The following is an 18957-nucleotide window of genomic DNA, read 5'->3' as shown; positions in this document are numbered from 1 at the left end:
TTGTTTATCTATTTCATATTTATTAATGTGTTTCTGTTAATCTCAAACTCCTAATTTATCCCTCCCCCCACCACCTTTCCCCTTTGGTATCCTAAATTTGGTTTCTATGTCTGTGAGTCTATTTCTGTTTTGTAAATAAGTTCATTTGTATCATTTTTTTAGATTCCACATATAAGTGGTATAATGTGCTTTGTCTTTCTCTGTCTGACTCAGTACCTGTTATTTTAAATTGGGGGTCTCAAACACAATCCAATGGGATCCAGGCAGGTGATACAACAGGTATAAGGAAAAAGCAAACAACAGTGCAGGCATGCTTACAGGTGGCGAGTGACACTCAGCTTCTGTGTCTAAGAAACGATAGAGAATGGTGGAGACTGCAGCAAACTAGAGTCCACAGACCCAGCTAAAGGAGCAATCCCCACCCAGGGGCAGTCAACTCCTGATTGACCCAGAAAAGGCCAATCATCTCATTTTTCAAGAGAAACCAAAGCTCTAAAATTTTATTTGAATTGCCTATTTTTAAAATGCTGACAACTAATTCATATTAAAAAATAATAAACAAACATACCATGCAGGCCAAATGAAAATTTTTGTAGGCTGTATCCTTTCCAAAGGCTGCCAGTGGGCGACCTCTGTTTTTAATTAAAAAAAAAAAAAAAAAAAATCTATCCTTTTAAAATAAATGTTTTCAAATAAAAGGGCTCTGGTTTTACAGACATGAACAAGCATTTTCTTTTGCTGTTTGTTGGTAGCTAACCCAGGGGAGTTTGAGAGAGGTGGAGGGTACTTTGGTCTATTTCCTGCAGCTCAACCTGGGAAAGGACTCAAGTCCCTCCCAGTCACATGCCGAGGTCACTTCCACCCAACCCCCATCCCCACCTGCCCCCTTCCCAAGGGAGAAGGGCACAGGGAAGTTTCAGAATCATGGGGTGGGGGGGTGGGCAGAAACCAGTTGACAGTCACCAATTCAGCGGCATTGCCAATGTCCCTATCTTGACTTTAGTAAAAGAAACCGCTAAGACCCAGGCAAGGCCCTGAAGACCGAAGCTGCTGGCTGTTCTCTCTGGCTGAGTCCCAGGGGAACTATTTGTTTCATTCCAATGGTCTATTTAACTTGGCATCTTCATCGGTGTTCAATCAGAAATCCCTGTACGTGAAGTTTCCTATCTAAGTTTTGACATATAAACACTTCACATACTCAATTACTGCAATGAAACTTCGATAGGGCAACGACATGCTTTGGGGTGAGTGTTCCTTGATCAGAGCTCTCCCATCAGCCTGGAAATATGAGGACACATGTCATAGCAATGGAATTGCACGTGTATTGGTGATTTCTTGAGTGCACTATACGAAGGATGTCAACCAGTAAAGACCAGAACCATTTGGGGTTTTGTCTCTCTTACGGCCAGGAGACAGAACTCTCTGACCAGATTCTGGCCACACGGAAGCAGAAGTGGATCAGGGGTTTCCTGAGTCAGAACCCTCCTCTATGTGTGGCTCCGGACACAGGGGTAAAGCAAAGGCATCCTTTGAAAGCCTGGGGTCATGTCCTTTCCCACTGAAATAATGGAGAAGTCAGTGGGACAAGAATTTCTCATTTCTTCTGCCACAAGCAGAATAAGATGTCTAAAGGGAGTAATGGTTTATTTCAAAATCAGAAAGATGATGACGGGGGTAAGCTGGAAGATGGTGAAACAAGATGGCAGAGTGAAGGACATATGTTACAATGGTTCAAGGTGAGGGCGAGAAGAGCCCCAAGGAAAATGAATGGCAGCTCTGGCGCTGGGAGGTGAGACAGCTGGCCCATGGTCCCCTCCTCAGGGAGCCCTGTCGTGTCATAATGAGGACACTCAAGCTGACCTGCAGGTTGGTCTGTGCTGGAACCCACGTCATCATGTCCTCGGGAAATTTGGAAAAGCAGGTTCTCAAACCTTTCCCTCTCACATCACCCACTCTCAAATCTGCTCCCCCAAACCTGCCCATGACCCAGACACAGATGGGTAGCCATGAAAGCTATCATCTAAACAGGGAGGGTTCTGGGAAAGAGAAAGGGCCCAATTATAGACTGTTGTTTACACCAGGATGACTAGCATCAGCTGGGCCTGTCCTGGGCACAGGCAGCGGGCAGTGGAGGTGGGGACACAGGAAGCAGCGGGGAGGCACGGTGACAGCTGAACATGAAAATATTCTAAAAATAGGGTGATAGGGACTTCCCTGGTGGTCCAGTGGTTAAGACTCCATACTCCCACTGCAGGGGGCATGGGTTTGATCCCTGGTTGGGGAACTAAGATCCCGCATGCCACAAAGCGCAGCAAAAAAAAGAAATAAATTTTAAAAATAATAAAAATAGGGTGATAAGTGTGTTTAAGCCCCACAATTCACTTTAAAGACTCCCTAAAAAAAACAGTAGTTACATAAGATGATAGATGTGTTAGCAAACCTCAGTGTGGTCATCATTTCACAATATATACGTGTACCAAGTCATCACACTGTACACCTTGAACGTGTTATATATCAATTATATCTCAATAAAGCTGGGGGGGGGAATAATTTCATGCTGTCAAGCCGAGGTACATTGGAAGGGGAGCAGAGGGAGGGAGGGAGGGTTTTCCACAGGAAAACTCACCCATTTATTTTTTTTGGATAAAGAGCTAAAATGTTAGGCTTAGCAGCATTTACACCCTACTTGCTCTTTGGGACTCTTTCTCAGAAATGGCACGGGGTTATTTATTTTCTAACTTTAGAGGTGCTTGGAAATCCTTTTTTTGCAGAATTGCTCACAGTCTTTTTCCAGTGTTGTTGCTTTGGGGTTTTGGAAATGTTAAAATAACACAGGCTTGCATAGTTCCCGGGGGAACGCAGAGCTGCTCTCAGGGAAAACCTCACAAAACTGAGTTTGGTGATGTATTTTTTATTGAAAAGGTTATGACAGTTATATACTAAAAATACACATGATGGTTGTTAAAACTGCAAAAAGCTCTACTTGTGAGTGGGATTTCTGGAACTCAGACTATGACTCCCCATCAGAACAATATGCAGTGGTGCCAGGCTGGCATGAGGCAGGTCTAACACAGCAGGACCTGAACTGGGGCACATGGCCCACCCAGGATGGAAACATCATTTTTTCCCCCTCTTCTTAGTGTAACGGTAGGAGAATGTCAGAAGGCAATTTTACCTATCTCCTCAAATCTCCCTCCCAAGTCCCAAGTCCTGTGCTTCTTCCCCGAGCTCACTACGGCCTCTACCAAGACAACTCTTCAAATCACCCCCTTCACCTCCCCACCTAAACTTGTCTCCTCTTAGAGCGGCCAATCTTACCAAACAATCCTGCCGATCGAAGCCATGCCAAGGTGTGCACCACTGATAAGCCCACAAAAAATGGTGCTTATTAATCAAAGGAATCTCTACCTGCCTTAATTTCAGACTACGGTACAACATAATGGAAACTTGCAGGAAATGGAGAGAGAATTAGCAACAGGGTAAGGATAATAAGATGACACAGGCAGATAAACCTTGCCCAGGACTAATTTCAGGGCAGCCTTCCCCAGCTATTTCTATTTCAAAGTTCTAAAAGGAACCTGGTGATATTTGTTTGTTTTTTGTGTGGCAACAGTCTCCATGGCGATGGTGGCAGAGGGCTTGGGATGTAAGCAGGAGGGGCAGCTTTGGGTTGGTGAGATAGGGAGAGTGAGAACCATCTATCTGCCTGCCTCCTTTGAAAGTAATCGGTCATGTATCTATACTCAACAATGCCTGATCTCTCTGGAGCTGGGAGAAAGACAGACGGAGAGGGACAGAGAGGCAGAAAGATAAAGGCAGAAAGAAACAGAGTACATAGTCATTTTGATGAGTATCTGAACCGCAGACAACCTTTTAGACCTCTGTGCTGTAACTTGCCCGTGTACAAACTCATCTCGCTCCCCGTCTCAGTACACGTGAATCCCAGGAATCTGCAGGTCACACACAATGCTGAGAAGGTAAAGGCTCCAACATGCAACTGAACATGTCATGTAAATGTAGGGCACAGATGGGCCTTTAAACCAATATTCTAAAAAGTAAGAACTGATTCCCACATGATGACATCTCTCAAACAAACAAACAAGACACTAATCCCAAGGATCTCACCTTTTTACCTGATGCCTGAAAAATCTTAATTAAGGTGCCCGATCTTCGGTCAGCTCTAAAAATATAAACCTATGGAAGGAAAAAAAAATCCAGTTAAGATGGAAGCAATGACCAAAGATATTTATCAGCATCCTTCTGGGAGTTCTATGTAAATGCCTGACCAGACACATGCAGGTGTGCCTACACTAGCTGATGACAAATCATTTTACCCACTCTGCAAAGAAACTGTCCTTCAATCCTGAGGCAGAAATCACCTCCATGCCTCCTGAGCCACAATGTTTATGGAAGCCATGCCCAGTAAGACCTAAGGAGCTTCCAAATTACTACCAAAAAGTCAACTCCTGGGAATAGGATTTTCTTCCTCGAAACACTTCCTTCCTTCCTATTAGTTAGAGCTTTAGCAGGTATCACAATACAGTCATCCTGTGGCGTTTGTGGGGGATGGGGCTCCAGAACCCCCAGGATAGCAAAATCCACAGATGCTCAAGTCCCTTAAGTAAAATGGAGTAGTGTTTGCATATAACCTAAGCAATCATCCCTACATTACTTAGACTATCTAACACAATGTAAATACTATGTAAATAGTTGTAAATACAGTGTAAATGCTATGTAAATAGTTGGGTGGCAAATTCAAGATTTGCTTTTAGAACTTTCTAGAATTTTTTTCCCCAAATATTTTCCATCCATGTTTGGTTGAATCCACAGATGTAGAAACCCACAGGTAGGGAGGGCCAACTGTGTAAGAGGAGGGATGGACGTGAGTATTTTAGACAAAGTGATTCCACAGAACGTTAGTGTCATGAGATCTGCTTGGGTAAATATGTGTTTAGTTTGCAAAATGCCAGAGTTAAACATTAAATAAATTCCTTTACTGGGGACCTTTCAAAGCCTTTAGCCTGTGCATTTACACCATGAATTTCCACCACAGAAAGGACTGTTTGTGTAGAACTTGCTAAATGACATGAGTGTGGAAGTTCTTTTTCAAGTTGCATCTTAAGGGAAGAGCGAGTGTCCCATGAGAACCAGTGTCAGGGAGCCTCCCATGGGGTCAGGAATCACCATCTTAGTGTGAATGCTTTCCTGCCCCAATACCAGAAACGATAACCACCAAGATCCTGAAGGCCAGAGAGCCATCCTGGGGTCCTTGGGAAGCAAGTCTATACCAGCTCCCATGCCTGGCAATGTGGAACCGTCAGCAACTTTGCCAACTACGACCAGTCTCCCCAGCACCTCTCGGGGGATCCAGCTGAAAGCAGCATTTTTATGTTCATCTTTGTTAACTAGATCCAGGATGCCCTCTGCCTGGCTCTATCAGTTTTAAGTACCATTCTCATCCTAAGGCTTGACAGGTACTATACAGTTATCCCAACCATCTGAAGAGAAGACAATTAGATCAAGTTGTCTGTAACTGGTGATTTAAAACAAAACAAAGCTGCTGTCAGCAGCACTGAGGCATCCACATTGCTGTGAATTGGGAGGTAGGCGTGTTTACCAGCTACAGAGATGCCTGGTCACACGCAGCTCCTCCCCCAGAAGAGATTATCAATGTGGGGACAGCCCTTGGCTCTGTCCCTCCACCACGCAGAGGAATTCATGTGACTCGGAAAGACTCACCCCTTGCTGGAAGTTATCAGAGTTCATCTGCACACCTCCCCTGTGCTCAGGGCCCTGGGTTTTTAACGTGGCTTCGTTTTCAAGGAAGATGGCATCGGTGTTAACAGGGAGGGAGGCATGTGCTCCAGAAATCTGAGTGTTGACTCCTAACTCCTGCCCAGGAGGATCCAGGAAAATGACCCTCATGAATGCCCAGCAGTCTCGCCTTGTCCGCTGATCAGACTGACATACTGGCCGAAGGCTCCAGTTACCAGTGGTCTCGGTCTGTCTGGGCCTCTCCAGAATCCACTTTTCCAAGCCCCCAGAGATACAGCCAGATTCTATCAAAGGTCCACCCCTTATGGGCTCAGACCCAAAGACCATTCCTCTCTTCAGTCGTAACTATCAAACAAACTATGGAGCTTGTTAAAATGCAGATTCCTGACTCATCTGGACCGACTCAACTGGACTTCCTGTAGCCTGGAGCTAAAGATCCAACAAACATAGTCCTCCATACTTCAGGCCCCATAGATGCCATGATTCCCAAAGGGATTCTGATGGTCCTAGATCCATGGGGTCTTTTTAAACTCTGGGCAGATACTTTAGGGAAAGAGACCCATATATTCCCAGTCTAGCCTCTGGGCTGAACTGGTCTTGTTTCTAAAACACTGGAGGAAAAAATGTGAGAATCTAGGCCTAAAGATAAATAAAAAGGCCCCAAAGATATCTGGGACTAGACCTGGTTCCATTAAGTCAAACTTGGAAAGGATTTGGGAGAGGGGAGGGTTTGAAGTCAGGTAGCGCTGGACACCCTTCCTTTGGAGAATGGCACAATACCACGGGTCAATATTAATCATCTCTCACACACACAGCATCAGTCATGAAAAACATTCTCAGATGACAAAGTGCAGAGAATGGAGAGGTCTGGGAATAGTATTCATAATCGGATGAAGCTTTCAAAGTAAATTCTCAAAAGAGGCTGGATGGAGATGAACAGATGATTCCTCAATATTTCATCATTTACCTGCCAGCCGCCCAGCAGAATGTTCACATCAAAGTGAGTTGACAAACCTCAAAAAGAGTGGCAGCATGCTCCCCCTGTCTGACCCTGTGCTATTCCATAGACTTTGTTCCTCACCTTCCCAATGCCTTCGTCCTGAGGGGCACCTCCTACCACATCGGTGGTGGACACGTGAGAAAAGTGTCCGGCAGTAACTGCATAACCTGCAGAAGACGGGGAGAAACCAAGGAAGGGGTGGAGAAAGAAGATCCATCAGAGGACAATGTTTCTCAAGCATCCCTTATCTGGACAATTATGATCCAGTTATTCTTGGAACATAAATTATCAGGGAATAAATGGCAGCTGTCAGTCTTCTCACACTGGAATGGCTCATCTCACAAAAAGACACGTTCACAAGGACTCCAGGGCAGGAAAGAGTGCTTTCTGAGTGCTGTGCTAAATACTCCACATCTATTTTTTCCTTTTTGAGATACAATTTTCATACAGTAAAGTACACACATCTAAAGTGTAGAATTTAACAAGTGTGTACACATGGACATAACCATGCAATCACCAGCCAGAGTGACTATAACCACACAACCACGAGCCCAAAAGGTCCCCTCATTCCCTCTCCCAGTCACTACCCTCCCCTGCACGGGTCACCCCTCTCCTGATTTCTGTCACCATATATTACGTGTGCCTGTTCCAAACTTCCCTCAGCATAACTTCTGTGAGGCTCATCCATGCTGCTGAGTGTGGTACTAGTTTCTTTTTATGGATGGGTATGTTCCATTGTATGATCATATCATAATGTCTTTATTCTCCTACTGCTGGGCATTTAGGTTGTTTCCAGTTATTTCAGCTTTATTGTGAATAAAGCTGCTATGAACATTCTTACACGCGTCTTCAGATGCCACTGTCTCTTATAATCTCCCAACTCTATTTCACAGATACAGAAACAGGGACTAAATGTGGGTAAGCAACACACCCAAGATCACACAGCAAGATTCAAATCCAATCTGTGTGTCTCCAAAGCCCTTGCTGTGAACCATTATGCACACCCCCTCCTAAGAAGAGCCAGAAAAAAGCTGACAGTGGGTGGGTGGGTAGATGGATGGCTGAGCAAAGAATCCACGGATGCAAAAAAAATCTAGAAACAAAGGTAAAAGTTGTCTGAGCTTAGTCTAAATGTCTCCTGCTTTCTGAGAGCCCTGCCGGCAGTAAAAACCCTGTACAGGCTGCTGTATATTCTACAAACCTTTTCCTCATCCTCAAACCCTAATGTTATGATCATAAGCTGCTTGCATTTTGTAATGGTGTCATATGATCAACTCTTGCTCACCAGGTGGCTGATTTCTCTCAGACTGGAAGCTCACGTTCCCTAAGACTATTATGAGTGACATCAAAGCTTCAAGAGAGCCTTGCAATCCCGCAGCATGAAGGCCTCTGCTTGGCACACAGGAAGGAGCCACGGGCCCTGAGGCTCAGAGGGCCTATCGACCCTAAAGCCATGTCCAAACTGGGCTCTTTTGTGCCTTCTCTTCTTTCTCTGACCTAATAAACATGTGTTGAGTCCCTCCTCTGCACCAGGCACTATACCAAGTCCTGGAAATGTCAGACAAACTCCCCTCCTCCAAGGTGCTCCCAACCCAGCGAGGGGTCCACACCAGCGGGCGGGGCTGTCTGCAGAGTATACACAGGTGGGCAGCTCAGCACCTAGACTCTGGGCTCAGAAACCACAGGTTTAAATCCCCACTTTGCTACTGATGAACCATGGGACCTCGGCAAGTTAAATGACTTCTTTGTATCTCAGTTTCTTTACCTATAAAATGTAGGTAATAATAATGGTTGCTCCAGGTATTAAGAGAAATCATATGCAGAGCCTGGCATGGAGTAAGTCCCCAGTAAATGACAGCATTTAAGGAGCTGGGCGCGCAGAGCAGCAAACACCCCAAAGACTCCGAGTAAAGGTATCACAGTTGGTGCTACTGGGCAAAAGACTTAGAGGGGAAAAGACAAGACAGGCAGTCCCTCCTGCCAACTCACAAGCGAATCTCTATGCAAAAAGCGGGTCAGGGACTCCCCCAGATTTAAGTTAAGTGTAATGAGTGTGAAAGAACATTGTTTTCTCATCATTAGACCTTGCTAAATTTAGCTTCATTTTCAGCCCAGAATTACAGCATTTAGGGCCTGAATTAAAGAAAAGAGCCACGTCAAATTGTCTTTTACACAAGTAAAGACAGCCTCTCTCTGTTCACCAATAAGCATGGTCTTGTCCAGAGTCACTCTGGCCTGGTGGCTGCTACCTTAAGTTTTGTCTACCTTCTTTCTAGAGGATTAAAACGGTTAAGAAAATAAAAGTTTTTCTGAGCCTTTAATTAAACCTCAGGATTAGGCTGCCATCCATCATGCTAATTTCTGGTTCTTATTATTTCTACTTGCAACCAGTTTTGTGACCAGAAAGCAGAGACCTCATCCAAAGGAAAGTCATGGAAAAACAGGATTCTCTCACACTCGTTTTGTATCTAATCATCTGAACCCGAGTAATTGCTAAAATAGGAAAAGAAAATGTTTGCTTCCTTGGAGGTTCAACTGTCAGCTTTTTAATTAAATCACACAGTTTTAATTTAGTCCCGTCCTTTGTTCTCCTCTCTCTCTACCTGCTATGTGTGGAGCTCAATGTTGTGATGCCCTTGGCTAAAAGTGCAACTAAGTAGAACAGCAGTTGTAAAAGCCAACGAACTCTCCTTTCCATCAGTAAAGCAATCACTGGCAAGCTTGGTGGTAATCACTCCCACTTCCCCTTTCTTACCTGTCACCTCCTTGAGCTACTCACCCAGGTAGGTGTACCTCCTGTTCATGATCACTTCATCATTTAGTTTGAAATAGGTGTTGTCTGTGAGGTTCAGCACTTTGACCGTCCCAGCCCAATAAAATGACCCTGGGGCACCCATCACAACCAGCTCCTATGGAAGAGAAACCCAAAGGTAAACAGGGAAGGAAACTGAAGAGGGGAGAAGGCGGTGTGATGAGACCCACAATCACAACAAAGAACTCGTAATTAAAGTAAAGATGCCACACCAGAAAATTTCTTCACCTGAGCAATAAAAAAAATTTCATATTCATAATGATTTACAATTGCCAAGATATGGAAGCAACCTATGCGTCCATCAACAGATGAATGGATAAAGAAGATGTACTGACACTCCAGAGAAATCCCCTCCAGTCTTCATTCTCAGGAATGGTTCTGAAGCTGGGTTTTCTGGCCACTAAAGGCTCATTGCAAAGTCAAAACAACGAAAACAAGAGAGCAAAGAGGCCCACTACAGGAAAGATGTGGACTGGGGAGAGAAGAGACCACAGACAGCAAGACACAGCACTACTATTAAAACAGGCCCAGGAAGCACCCCAATGTTCATAGCAGCACTATTTATAATAGCCAATATATGGAAGCAATCTAAGTGTCCATCCACAGATGAACAGATAGAGAAGATGTGGTACATATAGACAACGGAATATGACTCAGCCCTAAAAAAGAATGAAATTTTGCCATTTGCAGCAACATGGATGAACTTGGAGGGCATTATGCTCAGTGAAATAAGTCCAATAGAGAAAGACATCATCGAGGCTTTCCTTCCCCAACCTTCCCCAACAGGAAATCCCTTCTCTTTGATTATCTATATTTTCTAAAGTATCTACACTGCAGTAAGAAATAATAAAAATTATTTTTCTAACAAATTCATTAACTTTTCACTCCACAATATTTATTAAGTATCTCCTACTTATACCAGATCCACAGATCAATCAAATCCCTTTGTAAAACATTCCCAGGGTAAGGCAACAAGGAAATGCACAGAATGTTTAGAAAAAATTCTACCCAAAAGGGTTAAAATAAAGACAGTTTTAGAGGAAACCCCTCAGCTGTACAAAAACCCCAAAGATACAGGCCTTCTGGGCTCATGGAGATGCTGGACACTGTACAGGTCATGCTCTTGTTACTGACACACACACACCACCCTTGGCCTCTAGGGTCCCCGCACTGTTATACTTCAGAAACATCCTTCCAGGCTGGCCCCTCTCTACAGAGCTGGCCTCACTGCTGTCAGAAGCTGCTGGTTTCCAACAAGTCCCTGGAGGCTAGATCCCGCCCTAAGAATTCTGAGTTTCTGTTGACATTTCATAAAGTGACACTGAATTCCCTGGGAGCAAATGTCTGAAAAAGCCAGAGCCATCTTAATAGAACAGCAGAGAGAGGAGGACAGAGCACACAGAAAGGAGAGCACGTGTGTGGCAGCAGCAGCATCAGGACAATACTCTGAACAACACATGTTCTATGGTCAATTCGGGTAAGAACCTTACCAAAGAACAGGGTGTGAGCATGGCTGGAAGAAAAGCCACCAGACTCCTGCCTGAATGGTTTGCTGTTGATAATTCATGAAGGTGTGGACCAGGAATGACCACTGAGAAGCACTTCACTTTAAGGTTCTGAGATCCAATCCATCTCCAAGGATGCTATGAGGATGAGAAACCAGATACCCTCAGGGGTATCTCACTGTTTTATAAAAATATATCACTTTCTGCACTTAGGACACAGCCCTGGGCAAACATGGGCAGTGCATTCATTCATTCCCCTTATACTCATCTGTTCTGTGTAAGGGACTGTGCTGGTTCTAGAAGGGGCATGAGAAAGACAAACGATCATCAGAGAAGGGAGACTTTCTCCTTGGTCTTAAGCTCAGAAAGGAATATGTAATCAGTGCCCGAACACAAAGGGCACAGAAAGACAAAATGAGCAGTATCCCCAGTGCCAGCCATAGACACAGTGGAGAGCTTTCTCCACCAGCAGCTCTTCACGAGCCAAAGCTTTGAGCACCACCAGAGGCCTGTAAGGCTCTTGGGGACACCAGGCAGTGGACATGTTGTTTTCTGATGATTCAGATTAATCCAGGATAAAAGTTGAGAAATGTATGTCTAACGTATCGCTGCATCCCCTCTCTCAAACATTACAAAGAGAATAAAACAAGGTCATCCTTCTCCTCAAAAACCTTTAAAACAAGCAGCTTTTGGTTTTTTTCCCTCTCCTCTTACTGTTTATGCCCCCTTCTCCCTGCAGTTCAAACTAGGTAAACTGAGGCCCAGCCTGAGACCCTTGTGGCTGGGGGCAGGGAAACAGCATCTCCCTGGAACTCCCTCCTATTTGGCTTTTTCCATCCGCTGTGGGTGCAGCCTGGGCCCTTTTGACACTGTCCACAAGTGCCAGGAAAATGTGATCAATGCTTGGCTCCTCACCACCCAGGAACAGACAACGCAAATGTAACACGCAGAAGTGCAAGCTTCTCCAAAAGCCCAAGGCCACCACTGCCTAAATCATGTGTGCGAAACTCCATCAATCAACAGCATGGGCCTTTCTGCAAGGGGCAGAACCTCCTGAGGCACACGGGTACCTGGCGTTGCCTGAGAGAAGCCACGGGCTTTTCTCTGTGCCCTGTAGGTTGGCACAAGCAGGGGGCAGAAGAGTCCTCGGGATCTGTGACAGAAGTCTGTGCCAGATGGATTTCCACCCAGATGTCCCCAGGCTCTCACAGTGGTGCCCCGACACCAGCAGGGTTGGGCCAAGTCTTCTCTTGCTGCTTAAAAGTATCTATCTCTGTTATCCTAGACTACAAAAATAAATATGTTCCCGGGAAGCTCTCCCTTGTCCTCAACGCTGGGCTAAAATTCATGCAGTGTCCATAACTCAAACAGCTTTGATAACCCCAGGGTCACTGACATTCAGGTCAAGCAGTCGCCTTGGGCCAGAGTAGTTTGGGGCAACATGGCCATGACCGGAAGGCCACAGAACCACATCCAGCTTGGGAGGCAGCTGCCCGCCCTGTGCAGGGACAGCCCAGCTCCCAGCAAAGGCAAACCCAAGTGACAAGGTCAGCAGGAGGGCAGGAGAGGGGCGCATTGCTGCCTGACCCCTTCAACCACATTTCCTGCTCGGCCTCCAACAGCTGAAGTTCCAGAAACGAGGGAGACTGGCAGTTCAAAGACCTCCTGTTTAGGGAGGCCAAAAGCCTGGGAACTGAAGCAGAGGCCAAGGCCCCAAGCGGCCGGGTCAGGACTGAGCCCTCCTGCTCACTGCCGCCCGGCTCCCTGCAGTGCTCCACGCACCAGCCCCACTGCTGCCCGCACCCTGCTTCCCTCAGGCTCTGGAGTCCCAGTAGGTCCTCTGGTAATCCGGAGCTGGCACGGCCCCCCGGGTTCCCCTCCACACCCTTGTCCTTCCTCCTCCTCCTCCTCCCTCTTAGCCCCAATGCTCTCGTCTTCCCTGACTCTCCGGCTGGAGACATCCCTTCCCCAGGACTCTTCCTCTCCCCTAGCTCCCCACCAACATCTCCAATGAGTTCTCATTTCTGCGATGACTTGACTTTCTCCTCCCACTGTCTACAGGAGACATTCTGCTCAGAGCCCCCCAACCCCGGCCCTATGCTAAGCACACCCAGTCCCCTCAGAAACATACTAGCATTGGCCAAATCAAGGCTGGATTCTAAAAACATCTATGTGAGTGTCCCATCCCATCACCTCACATGGCATGTGTATACAGCAGACCCATCAGTTTACCTCTCCCAGTGGATTCTTCCTTGGGCAGCCCCCTTTCCACCAGTACCACTGTTCCCCAGAAACCTGGCATAAAACCCCCTTCCTCCCCCCCCACAGTCCTCTGGTCACCCAGCCCACTGATACTGCCTTCATATTTTCTGACTCCCCTCATCATTTTTATTCCTAAAACATCCCATAGGCTGCCCTGTCCCTTTGTGGCTGGACCACACCACAGCCTCCAACCTGGCCTCCTCCAGGCTCTCCCACTTCCAGACACCTGGGCACAAGACCAGCCCAAATAGACTTTCTTACGGCACTGCCATCACTGTGTCTGTAAACTTATAGCAGTTCCCTGCTGCTTCCTGCGTTGAGTCATACTTGCTAGATCTCAACGGAGGAACAACAGCCATAGAAATTACACCCTCTATATGCTTACTGAGATGGAAGATGGGTAACCTTGGCATATGGCAGGATGGTATCTCAAATCAACGGGGATAAAGAAAACATTTAAAAAAGCAGTATCAGAACAACCAACCACGGCTTTCTTGGTGGCGCAGTGGTTAAGAATCCGCCTGCCAATGCAGGGGACATGGGTTCAAGCCCTGGTTCCGCAAGATCCCACATGCCGCGGAGCAACTAAGCCCGTGCGCCACAACTACTGAGCCTGCACTCTAGAGCCTGCAAGCCACAACTACTGAAGCCCGTGTGCCACAACTACTGAAGGCCGCAGGCCTAGAGGCCATGCTCCGCAACAAGAGAAGCCACCACAATGAGAAGCCCACGCACCAAAACAAACAGTAACCCCGGCTCGCCGCCACTAGAGAAAGCCCGCGCGCATTAACGAAGACCCAATGCAGCCAAAAAAAATAAAATAAATAAAATAAATTTATTTTTTAAAAAAAAAGAACAACCAACCACACATTTAGGAAAACAATGAAGTTCATTTCTCCCGTATAATGTCTGCACGCATAAATCTAAGATGGATTAAAGATTTAAATATTTTTTAACCTATAAAAGTGGCAGAATAAAATACACATGAATATTTCATAGTCTTAGGATGGGGACGACCTTCCTAACAGAGAGGTCTAGAATCCAGAAAGAAAAAGACTGACAGATTTGACCAAATATGAATGTTCAAGGCCCATATAGTAAAGACACCATACGCAAACTTAAAAATCAGGTAAAAGACTGGTGAAAAATATTGTAACACATACAAGAGATATGAGATTACTACTGAAAATACAAGATCCTAAAAATCAGTAAAACAACAGTTAAAAAATAACATAATAATGGGCAAAGAACATAAACAGGCAATTTCCAGAAAAAATAAACACAAATGGCCAATATTTGAAAAGGATACTCAACTGCACTAATAATTAGGTAAAGGGCCATTAAAACACAATGTCATTTTTTTTAATGACAAAAATTTTAAGTGTTGGTTAGAGGATGTAGGGACAATGACACACAACTGGGGGGAGTGTCAACTGGTAAATGTTTCTGGAGTGCAATTTGCCAGCATGTGTCAAAATTCACATTTTGAAGAGCTTTCGACACAGCGGTTCCTCTACTGCGCAGCTCACCTACAGAAATGTGCACTTTTGCACAAAACACCACACGTGGGGACCTCTGTAATAATGATGCTAGTAAGGATCTGGCATGGTCCAGCAGCAGCTGAAACCAGTGGGTGTCACAGGCCTTTTCTCCCCCTCACTGTCCCATCCCCTCCCGCAGCTCTGGGTTGTCCTCTGATGAGTGAAGGAGAAAGTCGGGCCCATGGGCCGAGACACAGAGTCTGGACTTTAATCTACCATATGATGGGAAGCCATGCAGGAAACAAACACCCATGAGAGAAGAGAAAGGCCCAAAGAGTGATACCCACCTCAGTGAAGAAGCCCGCTATCCCAGCCTGGCAGGAGCCGTGTTCCTCTCCATACTTCTTCTTGTACTCTAGAGGGGGAGGGGAGGGAAGAGAAGCAAACCACAGCCCCATCAGTGTGTGCCAGTCGTGTGCGGAGTGCCTGGACATGCTGGGCATGTTCTTGAGTGCGGCCGCAGGCCCGGCCCAGGGACGCCGTCCAGACTGGGGCGCGGAGAAAAGTCTCAGGAATCCACCAGACCTCAAAAATCCAAGCTCTGGTGCCATCAGGTAGTGAGGCTGCCAAGTGCCCTGATGGGCTTTCTCTGTTCATGTGGGAAAGGAGAAGCAGCAGACACAGTAATTAAGTGGGAGGCCGGTGACAATTATCTCACTCACTTCAGAAAGGACGGGAGCCCCAGGAGGAAGAAAGAACCGAAAACACGACACACAGATGGAATGATGTGGCCGTCCCAGTGTGGAGTCCCCTGGGAGACGACCAAGCCTCCCAAAAAGACACTCCATCCAGCTGGAGGCAATATGCTTTCCACCGTACGACCAGAAACCAGCCCTCAGAACCCAGGGGCCGCGGGAAGAGGGGACTCCACCGGACTGGCCCCAGAGCACGGTGACACCATCATCACTGACACCTCTTGTCTTCCTTGTGTGGAAGGAAAAGGCGAGATCTCTTTTTCCCTCCACAAATGGATACAAATGGATCCAAAAGAAAACAAATGGATAAGTTCTCTTCCCCCACCTGTCCCTCAGTTCCTAATACTCCAACCCAACAAACAGGAACTCTGTTGCTACTGCTTCATTTTTCAGTTGGCATTTTAAGTTTAGCATGTTCTGGGCACTGTGTCAGCTGTACCCACTCACCATTTCATCAATCCCTCATCCCTGGGAGCCCGCATCACCATTTGTTAACAGGTAAAACCCCTGAGGCTCAGAGAGTTTAAGTGATTCGTCCGAGGTCACGAAGCTAGAATTCTATCCAAGTTCGGCAGACTCGGAAATTCACGTTCTTTCACCTCTGTGGCTGATCAAAGGTTTTGCAGTGAGTGATTACACAAAACCCAGAAGGTGACAAGCCATGTGAAATAACGACATGGGTAAAGGCATGGAGATGGAGTGATGTTCAGCTTAGGTGACTCTAATTACATGTGAAACTGACATTGCTGGACAGAGGCTCATGGCTGCCCCTGGGCACCTTCAGGTCCAAGAGACCCAGTAAAATAACCCAGTGACCCCCATGTCACCCCCTGGGCTCCTGACAAGTCTCTGGTTCCATTAAAAGCAATATACTTAATTCTGAAACACAAAATAAATAATACAAAGGAACAGTGAAGCTGTGATTGCAACACAGTGCCACTTCCTGTGGTCCAGAGTTATGTCCTGGAGGAGAAGCAGAAGGGCCCTGGGGAAATGCACAGAGGAATTCATTTTCTAACAACACTCACTGCAGAGCCTGGTAACATTCTCCAGTAAGTGGCCATTAACCAACTGCTAAATTACAACGGAATGTCAATGGAGTTACTCCTCTTCCAGGCGAGGGCTAAATCAGTTCCTCCTACCTTGTCCTGTTATTACAAAGAGAACTCACAGCTCTGCCAGAAAGCAACCCAGTGACAGTAGAACACACTTCTCTGCAAAATCTTGCACCAGGGCCGGGAGCGGGACTTATGCAAAGTCATAAAGAGATCCTGCATCAAATTGTACGATGGCAAGAAATCATAAAAACTAATAAATCCTATATCAAATAGCACAATTGCAAAAGGGGTCAAAATGTCCCAACTGGAACAGTCATATTCAATGTGGAAGGTCCGGCAAAAAGCATATCCACCCACTGACCCGATTGTAAGTCTCAGACAAAAGAAACACAGAAAGGAAATTCAGCCCCCACGAGCTAAAGGAAACTACAGTGCAGGACACACAAGTTCAGCCTCATAAATTTAGGACATGAATAGGAATTACGTGGGAATCTTTCATGTTTTAAAGAAAACAGTCTCAAGGTCTCTTTTGTGACAGGGGCTCCAAAACTAGACGGGAAAACTTGTCTTTCTCTACCTCATCCCCACACTCTGCTGGCGAGCGCTGAGTCAGGAGCAGGCCCCAGGTTCCTGAGGTGACCACAGCCATTCTGGGAGCTGGGAGGGTCCCAACCCCACCCCAGGCCAAAGGGCCGCAGGGGAAGCCCTTTGACCAGCACCCCTGCCTCAGCCGGCATCGTGGCACCATTCAGAGGTCAGCCCGGCTCCCCAAGCTGGGATGGCCTCTTCCGAGGTCTGTGGGCCTCCCTCACACACAGGAAGCAGTCACCATCTCACCGGCTTTGACATTCCTGAAACCCCAGGGACTATTCCTGCCTTCTCAGCTTGCTCTAGAGCAAGGAATCAAACCACATGGGGCTCCTGACTAGCACCCATGGCGCCTGAGAGGACAGGCCATGTTCTGACTGCCCAGAAATGCCTGTACTCTGATTAACCCCTTCAACCTGGAACAGGATCCAGTCCTATGCCTCCTCGCTCCCCACAGCACCACACACTTTGGGGGGCAGCTGTGGCAACTCCAGTCTAGGAAGGCTCCACTGGTATGTGTATCTGACATTTCACATTCCACAGCCTTCCAGAACCCCTCCTCAGCTTCTGTGCCCAGGTGACCTTGTAGGTAAAGGTAAGTGATACCCTCTCCCCATCTCAAAATGTGTTTGTTCATCACATAGTTTATTCAACACCGAGATGAATTCACCCATCTCAGTGCCCCCAACACCAGCCCAGTGTAAGGTACAGTGTGTGCAGGTGAGGCTTTGCTGAGGGAAGGTGTGGGCGCTGCCGTCCGTGCCCAGACCCGAGGCCCCAGGCAGAGATGCAAGAGGATCTGGCACATTCTTTCAGCCACTGAGCACCTGGACTCTCCAACTTGCTCGCCTTGGATCTCTGTGCCCCCTGATCTCCCAGCCCTACCCTCTGTCCTCCAGTCCATCAGGTTCTGTGACCTCCACCCCAGCCTTGCTTGTAGAGGAGCTGTGTCCTGGGTACCAGGAATCCTGCTTCTCCAATCGGTGGTATCACTGACCCCAGAGGCCTAAGGATGGAAGTAGGTGTGACTGGAGCAGGGCAAGGACACACAGGATGGATTTTTCTGGGCTTTCCGAACCTAGGTTGACTGATTCTGCCTTGGGCAATTCCATCTCCCTCTTGGGCCTCAAGAGAAACTGCATAGAATATTCAGAACTGGTTCTTCAATCCCTGCCCACCCCCTGGCACGATCCTTCATGGACTGTCCTCAAGGATCTGAGGACACAGATGGGACGGCCCACGCTGGGACATACTGAGCCTGTGTCCAAGCCTGGCCCTCCTGGTACAAAGTGCTCTTCTTCTAAAAGCCAAACTCCTGTGAAGAAGTGACATGAGCAGGCTTCACAGAACACTTCAAAGCTACTCCTGATCAACCACATCTTAAGACTCAGCACCATTGTGCGAGCACAGCCACCCAAACCCCAAGTCAAGTTCTGTGCCTGGCCTGCTCCTTTCCAGTAAAAATCAAACACCCACATTGTGCTGGCCTACCAGATATTCAAAAATCCTGATTAAGTGAGAAGTGATCTGGGCTTCCCTGGTGGCGCAGTGGTTGAGAATCTGCCTGCCAATGCAGGGGACATGGGTTCGAGCCCTGGTCTGGGAAGATCCCACATGCCGCGGAGCAACTGGGCCCGTGAGCCACAATTACTGAGCCTGCGCGTCTGGAGCCTGTGCTCCGCAACAAGAGAGGCTGCGATAGTGAGAGGCCTGCGCACCGC

At 46.9% G+C, this 18957-nt stretch overlaps 1 protein-coding gene across 6 annotated transcripts in view; it reads right to left on the bottom strand.

Moving 5' to 3' along the window:
- ITGA9 (integrin subunit alpha 9) overlaps positions 1–18957 on the bottom strand; it is a 355586-nt gene that overhangs the window by 297098 nt on the left and 39531 nt on the right. For all 6 annotated transcript variants that reach the window (XR_009505770.1, XM_059939171.1, XM_059939172.1 and 3 more), the window contains exons 5-8: positions 15183–15250; positions 9555–9684; positions 6857–6942; positions 4126–4194 (exon numbers count right to left, since the gene is read on the bottom strand). Coding sequence is in view for 5 of the 6 variants with exons in the window: in XM_059939171.1 (XP_059795154.1) it covers positions 4126–4194; positions 6857–6942; positions 9555–9684; positions 15183–15250 (353 nt within the window). In the remaining variant the exon portion in view is untranslated. The remainder of the gene's footprint in view (positions 1–4125; positions 4195–6856; positions 6943–9554; positions 9685–15182; positions 15251–18957) is intronic.

This window comes from Balaenoptera ricei, chromosome 11, assembly GCF_028023285.1.
Source record: "Balaenoptera ricei isolate mBalRic1 chromosome 11, mBalRic1.hap2, whole genome shotgun sequence".
NCBI lineage: Eukaryota > Metazoa > Chordata > Mammalia > Artiodactyla > Balaenopteridae > Balaenoptera > Balaenoptera ricei.
The sequence above is the reverse complement of the archived record's forward strand: the minus strand, read 5'-3'. Positions and strand labels throughout refer to the sequence as shown.